This window comes from Babylonia areolata, chromosome 22 (genome assembly GCF_041734735.1).
Source record: "Babylonia areolata isolate BAREFJ2019XMU chromosome 22, ASM4173473v1, whole genome shotgun sequence".
Lineage (NCBI taxonomy): Eukaryota > Metazoa > Mollusca > Gastropoda > Neogastropoda > Buccinidae > Babylonia > Babylonia areolata.
In genome coordinates this window covers 28,504,675-28,515,076 of record NC_134897.1, presented here as the reverse complement: position 1 = coordinate 28,515,076, position 10,402 = coordinate 28,504,675, and the positions used below count along the sequence as shown (strand labels likewise).

The 10,402-nt window shown below is 43.0% G+C and overlaps 1 protein-coding gene across 2 annotated transcripts in view; it reads right to left on the bottom strand.

The window, feature by feature from the left end:
- Positions 1 to 808: 808 nt before the first annotated feature.
- Positions 809 to 10,402, bottom strand: part of LOC143296989 (uncharacterized) — a 12,395-nt gene continuing 2,801 nt past the window's right edge. Inside the window, exons 3-8 of one of the 2 annotated variants that reach the window (XM_076609092.1) lie at positions 9,154 to 9,375; positions 6,220 to 8,421; positions 5,552 to 5,634; positions 4,208 to 4,317; positions 3,287 to 3,457; positions 809 to 2,317 (exon numbers count right to left, since the gene is read on the bottom strand). In XM_076609092.1, the coding sequence (XP_076465207.1) occupies positions 1,666 to 2,317; positions 3,287 to 3,457; positions 4,208 to 4,317; positions 5,552 to 5,634; positions 6,220 to 8,421; positions 9,154 to 9,370 (3,435 nt within the window). In that variant the 5' untranslated portion in view covers positions 9,371 to 9,375 and the 3' untranslated portion in view covers positions 809 to 1,665. The remainder of the gene's footprint in view (positions 2,318 to 3,286; positions 3,458 to 4,207; positions 4,318 to 5,551; positions 5,635 to 6,219; positions 8,422 to 9,153; positions 9,376 to 10,402) is intronic. The other variant, XM_076609093.1, reaches the window with a different exon arrangement.

Sequence of the window (10,402 nt, the reverse complement as noted above, 5' to 3'; positions counted from 1 at the left end):
TTGATGGTGAAATGAAACTGACTGTACCTCAAACCACACAGTCTGCAATGTACAATTTGATGTTTCCTGTATAATAATCTCTTATGAATGGCAGCTAGGAAAGTAGTAATTAAGAAGACTCCCAATTACAAAATGGAGTTTTTTTTTCTTTAAATGAACATGCTCTGTTAACAAAAAAAATTGTTTAATTAAAAAAAAACATGCACATGCCAAAGCCCAACACTACTATAACACCTTTCTTAAGACTTTGAATGAACACACTGAGTGTTTTGCTCACATTGTCAATAATGCCACAGTTGGTTTACACATTATTTAAAACATGTCACAACACAACACATACACAGATGAACAGGACAACAAGAAAATCTTATATAAAGTCCTGTCCTGATATACATACTAAATATGTGACGGATGGCATCATAGCTAGAAGTTTATACATGATCATACACGAGTTTCAACAAGGCTAAGCTAAGGTATAAACAAAGTGAAACAAAATGAATAATAAACGTGTGGTGGAGAGAGAGGTCAACTGACTGAGGAAGAGAAAGAGAAGTAGCAAGGCAAGGGCACAAGTACAGCAAGACAGTCAGACTGAACTTGGCCGAAACAAAGAGGCAAAGGCCAACCGTCCCGTCGGAAAAAAAAAAAGAAAAGAAAAAAACAAACACAACCATGTATTCATAACGTGAACCAAGCCGGCAAGTAAAAGAGCAGAACTCATTATGCCACAGTTACTGTCATTTACATGCAACCCACATCACAGTTGATACCGAAATATAGTTTCACACACACACACACACACACACATGCCTGCGCACGTATACATACTAACTCAAGCATGCCATGACAGGAGGGAAATACAGGGTTACAATTACAACACAGAAAACTTCAGTGTACAACTGATGTTGAATCAAACTCTTCCTCCTGTCGCTCTTGTGATGATGGATCCTGTTGATGCAGATGTTGCTGTGACAGCTGGTGGTGGTGGTGGTAGTGGTGGTGTTGCTGTTGGTGTTGCTGGTGGTAGTGGTGTGATGTTGGTGTTGCTGGTGGTAGTGGTGTGATGTTGGTGTTGCAGGTGGTAGTGGTGTGGTGTTGGTGTTGCTGGTGGTAGTGGTGTGGTGTTGGTGTTGCTGGTGGTAGCGGTGTGTTGGTGTTGCTGGTGGTAGTGGTATGATGTTGGTGTTGCTGGTGGGAGTGGTGTGGTGTTGGTGTTGCTGGTGGTAGTGGTGTGATGTTGGTGTTGCTGGTGGGAGTGGTGTGGTGTTGGTGTTGCTGGTGGTAGTGGTGTGGTGTTGGTGTTGCTGGTGGTAGCGGTGTGTTGGTGTTGCTGGTGGTAGTGGTGTGATGTTGGTGTTGCTGGTGGTAGTGGTGTGGTGTTGGTGTTGCTGGTGGTAGTGGTGTGATGTTGGTGTTGCTGGTGGGAGTGGTGTGGTGTTGGTGTTGCTGGTGGTAGTGGTGTGGTGTTGGTGTTGCTGGTGGTAGTGGTGTGTTGGTGTTGCTGGTGGTAGTGGTGTGATGTTGGTGTTGCTGGTGGGAGTGGTGTGGTGTTGGATCTGAAAGAGACTAGGAGTCTGCGGCATTTTGAATCATGATTAAGTCGCACTGCTGTTGAAGTTGTTGTCGTTGCTGCTGTAGTTCTTGCTGTTGTTGTCGTTGCTGCTGTCATTCTGATGCAGAATCTGTATGAGACCCAGAGTTCGATTCATTTTGAATTAGGAGCATGTCAAAAGCATCACCATTTTGTTGTTGTAACAGCAGCTGCTGTTGTTGTCGTCGCTGTTGTTGTTGTCGCTGTTGTTGTTGTTGTTGGCATTCTGATGCTGAATCTGAAAGAGACCCAGGGTCTGAGGCATTTTGAATCATAAGTATGTCAGAAGAATCATAATTCTGTTGCTGTAACAGCTGTTGCTGTCGTTGCTGGTGGTCTGATGCTTTTTCTGAAAGAGACTCGGGTTCTGAAGTATCTTGGATGCTGCCTGTGTCAGAAGAATCATCGTTCTGTTGCTGAAGATGTTCCATCAACGTGCGTACATCTGCCTTCAATTGTTCCACCTCTTGCTGCAGGTTGAGCACCATGCGATCGTGTCGGCTGTCTCCCTGTGTCTCTCTGGTACGACCTCTTGGTTCTCTGGTGTAACCTGACTGACTGCCGGCTGCTCTGTTTCTGTTCCTCTGTTGCCTGGATCTCCTACGCTGCAGTGCGCGATGGCATCTTTCGTATTCCTGTTGTGAAGATGTGCTGCTCAGCTCTTCTTCAGCTGTCTCCACCAGTCCAGCACCGCGTTGTGGTTGTCTTTTTCTGCCACCGCCATGTCTGTAAATCCATACCACACCATGACTTACAACTCTCAACCTGACAAACTGCCTGAAAGATACTGCCACATACTAAACCATTTCATAGCACCCAACTGAAAAAGACATTCGTTAAAAAGCTGAGCTAACAACTGATTTTTTTACATGGTTTTCCTGCCCCGTCGTCTTTCACTTTCTCAGCGGCATTACCTCCACACAACTGCTCATCACGTGTCACCCACTTTATTATCTACAATGAAAAATTACTTTGTGGTGTAAAAGACATAGGCTTTATTATCTCCAATGAAAAATTACTTTGTGGTGTAAAAGACATAGACTTTATTATCTCCAATGAAAAATTACTTTGTGGTGTAAAAGACATAGACAATATACGAAAACCACAGTAATTCAATGTTTAATATAACAGATATAAAAGCCTGAATGTCAACTAAAAATAAACCCCACAAACAATGATCACAGTCACACACATGCAATAATCACATTAGAAATGCAAAATACTAAAATGTTAATTAAGATTAAACAACACATACAATAATCACAGTCATACATATGCAATAACCACAGTTAAACTAAAGGCATAAAATATCACACTATAATGAAACAAACATTATTTTTTTGTTTTCTCTAATGGTAAGATTGGGACTGCACGGTCGAGTATCATCCACTTCACGGGTGTGTCTTAGGGTGTGTTGCTGTGTTGCTCTTATTTCTGACCAACACTGCAAGTGTCTGCATCTTTCGGGCGTGCCGTTTTAATGCAAGGATTTTATTATGACAGGAAGCATAGAGTACAGCCTTGTCATGTAGTTCCAAACCAAAATGAACCTCCATGGCAGCGTCTACTCCTCCTTCTTCATCATTAATAAAAAATAAATAAATAAATAAATAAACAAATAAATAAGTCTCCAATTATGTGGCCTTTCATGCCCTTCTCTCGTGGGGACCTCAGTTTCCATACCCCTCCACTTACATGCTTGGGGTGAGTCCTGTCAAAGTCTTTAGTGTCAGCAGATTCATAGGGGACTTCTTTGGAAGGACGTGGTGGCGGTTTCCACTCTGGGGGGAGGAGGGGACGCTCACTTTGTCTGGCTCCGCAAGTAAGCCATTTTTGTCGTCAGCATGGGGTTTAGCAGGTGGTGTCCTAAGTACATAAAATCAGAACAGGCACAAGTGAACAGCACTGAAGTGACTCAGCAGAAGTGCTGGGTCTCCTCTGGTGTGTGGCTTTCTGGCGACCTAACAGCGATGCTTCCCTGCGCACTGCCGACGCTGAGATTACCAAGATGAACCCGGGTTTGGCCGTGTAGGGGGACTCGAAATGAGCGGTGTGGGTGTAATGCCACTTAAATGGTGCAGATGATGGGGAAGAAGAACAGTTTCATTCAATAATATATCTAAAGTAAAATGTCATATCACGCACACATATACTTTGGAATACTAGTTATCAACCAACAACTAATTATCAATAACAATGGTATAACAGTTGACCTTGGAATAAAGCTGTATTTAGTTATGTTTGTTCTGAGTTTCAGGACACTGAAGCGTTTGCCTGATGGAAAAAAAATTGATACTAATTTGCCAAAGTATAGCTCCTGTCACTTGAAATACACATGGTTTTCTGCAAAGGGAGCCTTGCATAGCATAAAACACATGCATGTACCAAGCCAGATAAGCAGTGGCCTATGTACATTACTGAACTGCACAGAAATTAACAACTATCTTGCTTTATTACCACTGCAGCTGATGTGATCAGGCGGAAAGTGAGCAGCTATACTTTCAAAGGACTGATGGCCTACTGTTTTAATACTGATGACTGATATGAAATAAACCACTGGTGAATCATACATGGTGAGCACACAGTCTGACATGATGGACAAAGTGCAGCATTTACCTGAATGGCAGGAACTGCTGGCCCTGGGTCAATGCACACAGGTGTTGGGGAGGGCACAGGTCACTGGTAGATGTGGCATTGTCTTTCACATGGTCCTCTGTGCTGTCCACCTGCAAGTGACAGTATACACTGTTTGTCAGTGTGTACATAGTGTGTAGTGTTGGCTGTTTGTATGTACTGCTTGTCAGTGTGTACATAGTGTGTAGTGTTGGCTGTTTGTATGCACTGCTTGTCAGTGTGTACATAGTGTGAAGTGTTGGTTGTTTTATGTGCACTGCTTGTCAGTGTATACATAGTGTGTAGTGTTGGTTGTTTGTATGCACTGCTTGTCAGTGTGTACATAGTGTGAAGTGTTGGCTGTTTGTATGCACTGCTTGTCAGTGTGTACATAGTGTGAAGTGTTGGTTGTTTGTATGCACTGTTTGTCAGTGTGTACATAGTGTGAAGTGTTGGCTGTTTGTATGCACTCCTTGTCAGTGTGCACATAGTGTGTAGTGTTGGTTGTTTGTATGCACTGTTTGTCAGTGTGTACATAGTGTGAAGTGTTGGCTGTTTGTATGCACTCCTTGTCAGTGTGTACATAGTGTGAAGTGTTGGCTGTTTGTATACACTGTTTGTCAGTGTGCACATAGTGTATAGTGTTAGTTGTTTTGTGGACTGGTTGTCAGTGTGCACATAGTGTGTACTGTAAGACATTTGTGTGGACTGTGTGTCAGTGTGTACATAGTGTGTAATGTAAGTTGTTTGTGTGGACTGATTGTCAGTGCGTACATAGTGTGTAGTGTTAGTTGTTTGTTTAGACTGTTTGTCATTGTTCACAGTGTAGCCTTAGTTGTGTGGACTGATCGTTATGGTCTGCATTGTGTGGTACGAATTTTAAAAAATGACAAAAGGAAGACAGAATGGATAAGTAAGGAAAAAAGGAAATAAACAGAGAGAGAAAACTGTAAAATAGCAGGAACAGAAATATATAGAAGAGAGAACAATGAGAATGGGGGCAAAGAAAGAAGTACAGAGGAAAAGAAAGTGAAAAAGAAGAACAACTGGAACCACTGCCGCCACCACCATCATCATCACCACCACCACCATCATCATCACTACCATCACCATCATCACCACCATCATCATCATCACACTGCCACCAACAACGTAACTTGCCAACAGCAATACCAGGCAGTAAGCAGCAGTTAAAGCAGCAGCAACAAAAACAAACGCTCAAAAGAGACTGAACTGCCACCCAAACAAAAACAAAACAAAATAACATGTGCACGCATGCACACACGCCGCGCGCTCACACACACACACACACACACACACACTAACAGCAGTAACTCATGACTATACCCCTGAGCTGATAACAGATTCCTGAGGAGTGAAGGATGTGCCTTCTGCTGAGGTGTCCCCTTGCTCTGACTGGTCACCAAACCCTGTGTTTGATTACAGAGATATTCATAATTCAGCCTCTTCCCACAGGATGGTGCTGAACAATAAGGGATGTTCACAAATTCCACATGAACAGCTGATTACTAAAGCTTCTCCCTGAATGTAAAGACAACTACAGAAAAATCTTATTATGAAATATTTTTAGTTTGTTTGTAAGCTAAACTGCTAAAGGATCTTATGACAAATAATAAAAATACAAAACATAGACTCAAAACAGAGAAAAGCCTAACTTTCCTGAGTGATTCCAAGAAAAAGAGTGGGAAAGAAAGGGAGTGAGTCTAAAATCAGTCATCTTTGAATCATTTTTCAAACAGGAAAAAAACAGTAACATGAGTTATTTCTGAAGGAACAAACCAGTCTTGCATTGTGTAAGCTCTTCACAGTTTGTACATTTCTCCAATCATTTATCACATAATCTTCATCCTGTCAGAAAACCCTGACAGTATCCAGTTAACCTGTTTGGTCTAACAGCTGTGATTCTCAGCTGTCAGCCACTGATTGCCTCTGTTGGAAAATAGATTATCTCTGCTGAAAAAACAAAGTATCATTATCACTATCATTGTCATTACCTTCTGTGATCTGAACTGAAGGCTGATGGTCATCCTGAAGGTCAAGGCTGTGTCCACTCAGGTCATGTGACACTTGATGAACAGTGTGTAGGGGGAACAACTGTGGCCTTACTTGTTCTGTGCCATCGTGTGATTGGCCGTTATCTGAGTCACTCCACTCTACTTCTGCCTCTTGGTGTTTCTGTGTTGTCTGGATCTCTGGATTTTCAGCCTGTCCCTCTTCTGTGTGGAGTTCCTTTGGTGGGGGGCATGCGTGATTCTTTTCTACGTCCATTTCCTGTTTTGATGACCTGTCTGTGACATCGTTATTTACACTTCTGGTATCTGTCTGTTGCTCAAGATGTTCAAGATGTCTCATCGGTGTCTGTGTCTGTACCTCCACTGTCTGTCCTTCTGTCTCTGTTGCCCGTTCCTCCTGGTTTTCTTCATTCCTGGTTCTGCTCTGTGTCCAGTTTCCTTCTGTTCCCACATTGTTCTCTTCTGTCTGGACTTCTTCCGCTCCTGCTCTGAGTTCTGGCAGTTTGTCCTCTGTGTCAATGGTTTCTGTCTGCTGCTCTTTGCATTCTTTAATAAGTGAATAATCTGTCTGCCCTCTGTCCTCTGCATTTGCTTTAATTTCTTCTGCCTGTGGTTCGTTGACTTGTTGTCCAAGTTGTGACTCAAACACAGGATGTGTTGTTTCAATTTCTGCCCTGAAGATGTGTTCCAGTCGTGGCATGTGACTGCGCTGGGCGCTGATGACCAGACGTCCTTGCTCCACGTGCCAGTCACACACAACACCTTCCTTGTCCATCAGAGCCTGGACACGTTTCCTGCTGCCAGGTATCTGCAGCACCTGTATGGAGGCTGCTGTCAGCGGTATCACCTGATGTGACAGTTCCATCACAAAGGTCCAGAAATCAGCAACACATTTGTCGACCAGGTGAACTGGAGCGAAGATGCAGGCAGCCGTTATCTCGGGGTTTACTGACAGAGTCTGCTGCAGACATGTGGGAAGTTGCTCACTGACTTGCACTTCCCAGAGAAACTTTGTCTGCCAGGGCTGCAGTGTTGTTATCATCTTGGTCACTTTTTGCTTGCAAAACTCCTGATGTGACTCCGCCAGATTGTTGTAAAAGAATTCTAGCACAGCCTTATGTGTGCTGTTGATATTTGATACTGCATCGCAGATTATGATCTTGTCTTGTCCCACTTGAAACACTGGTGCAACTCCATCTTTCTCAGACCTTTGCAGATCATCTAGGAATTCTTTCAGTGTGTTGGACTGCAATAATGGAAACTGCTTCTTGTCAAGAGTAACTTCAGTAGTTTGAAAACAAGACTGAAACACCTGCAGTGCTGTCTGGACATCAGACCTTGGAGCTGTGACTGCTATGACTTTGCATTTTGGCGTTCTGGATTTTGATCTGGAAAAAAGTGATGCAAGAGGTGTGGGTTGTGCAGTGAAAGACCCCCTGTCCCAAACACAAACAACCTGTTGACTGTCAAGGGACTTCTGAAGCAGACGATGGGCAGCTGCTGTCTCCATCAGTGTTGCCTGGAGCTCTGTAACTCTGACGTGCTTTAGAACCAGATTCCTGTTGAAACCGGAGATAAACTGTGCCACTTTTTTCACAGCGTCTGCCCCTCCGCTTATCTTCAGCGCTTTGCTGCCTGGGAGGAAGCAGGGCTGCAGTCCCGGGTATGCTTTGTTCATCCTCCTGAGGAATACTTTGTTTTGGACAAAAGCATGATTTATGGATGTACCGAAGTGAAGAAAAACATCTTCTTGGTTACTGTCCGTATTCCAAGCTGAGGAACTCAGAGTGTCTGCGATGCTCCTGTCCGCAACGCAGCGCGGCATTGTGGGCAGGACAGCTTGGAATGGGTGCAGCAGCTGGATCAGGCTGTTGACAACGTAAAGCTCCCACTGCAGACATCCGTATCGGTATTCAGACGCCACCAGCATGATGGTAACCTGACCCTGTGGGCTGTACTTCACAGACAGTGTGTCGCCAAGCACGTCAGTTATCATCTGAGTGAGGTTATCTTCCCACTGGTCATCATGAGTGATCCCGTTGATGGCGTCCTGTCCTACACGTACCTCCACGCGGCCCTTTGTGACCTTCACCTCACACCCATACACATCCGGAACGACAAGACCCACACGCAAACGATGACCGTCCACTGTGTGGTGTTGCTCATGGTAGGGCTTCAGCAGATCTGAGAGACAGGTGATGGTTATTGGTTAATGTATACATTCATGATTGTCTGCTCTTGTGTTTTTCGGGATTTTTCCTCATTAAAGTATGAACGACCAATCATACCAAGACCCAAGAACACAGTGCAAAAAAGAAAAAAACAAACTATAATCCATTTAACCTTCCAACAAGCCCCCACTTCACCCCCAATAAAGTACAAAAAATAGACATTTTAACCAGCCAATAAACTTGCCAAGAAACTCAGTCAACTATGAGAAAATTATGACAAAGGGACTGTAATCAACTAGTCAAATCCACCAGTTACTCATTAACCCTGTCCATCCCCTCCAATACAATCCACAAAGTGTGCATTGATTTAATTGAAAATTGAACAGTGAACCGCAATAAATGAATGGACAAATAAACAAAATAAAAGGACTTAAAAAGCCAGAGTAACCAAGCACTCAATGAATGAATATAATATACCAATCTCTCTCTCTCTCTCTCTCTCTCTCTCTCTCATATATATATATATATATATATATATACACATATAAGAAATTGTGTGTGTGTGTGTGTGTGTGTGTGTGTGTGTGTTATAGTGGAGGAAAACAACTTCAGTGCAGGTAAAATCAATCCTTCCAAATAACTTGGGAGGCATTTGGATTTTCTCTGAGGGAGAGATCAAGCCAGTAGATAAAAGAATATAAAGCATATGATACAACAAAAACCATACTCAAACGACATCCTTCACCTCGCAGTATGCTGACGAGAGACGACACTTTCAGGCTTTTCACAGCTTTGCGAAGGGAGACAACAAGCCGCCCCTGACCAGCATCCGCCACGCTGACATCTGAAGCGTAGTGGCCGAAGTAACGTTGAATGGAGCGCTTGCCAGACTCCTGCAGCCACCCACTGCCCTCCGTGCTCACCACGTACTGTGCTTCCAGCTTCTCCATTTTCATCGACATGGCGACTGATCAGGGTGGGGGTGGAGAAGCAAGAAAAAAGCAATTGAGCATCAGTCCTAAATTATTGCACCTATTGGTTACATTTTCATGGTTGGTGGGACCAGGAAAGGAAAAAGCAAGATGGTGACTGAATCCACACCAAAACTAAGTAAAATAAAGTACAAATAAGTAAGTCGAAATCCACTGAAAATGAGTTTCAATATCTACTAATAGTAATATCTTTTCATACATGCACAAAAATTGCTGGTACAATAGGTTCCTGAACTTAGGATGCTAAAATAGGACTTTATCCAAGAGCCATCACTGTAGTGGACTGTTTACAGTAAAGAACCACGTACATGTTGGCAAACATGCTTAACAAAAACGTCACAATTCAGTTGTTATTGTTGTTGTTGTTGCTTGCAACGGAATACGTGCACTTTCGTTGAATACGTGCACTTTCGTTGTTGTTGTTGTTGTTGTTGTTTTTAATTGTTTTGTTTTTTTTAAAGATGTTTCTTGGTTTTACTTTTGGCAAAAGGTCAACTGGTAAAAAGTATAACTCTGAAGGGCTACATACAGTTGTTTTTGTTGTTTTTTTCAATCCATCGAAGATTTTTTCAGTTGTTTCAAACCTTCTAAACTACATCACCCTGGGAGCACCGATCGAAGCTTTCCAATGTACGTTTTGTGCATGGAAAGCTCACTGAGGTAAACAAGACCAACAACAAAGAGTTGAGGACCACATGGTCCTCGCATAGTTTTCTTCCTGCGGGCGTCAGTGAAGTGTCGCTGAATTTTAGTATAGTTCTTTAGGAACACGAACAGGCCTCGGGAGAGGCCTAAACCGTCGTCTAGTCAAGTCAAGTCAATGATGTATGCAACCAATGTAATAGACACCACCCACAACTAAAGGTGCTTTCTTGCACGTGCTCTTCCACTTATTTTTTGCAATGAAGAAAAAAAAGCCTACACTTTCCGTTTATAAACCACTGAATAATTTTAAATCAGTTTTTGGCTGAAATGTGGATTTTTTCCAAACACGTGACATCA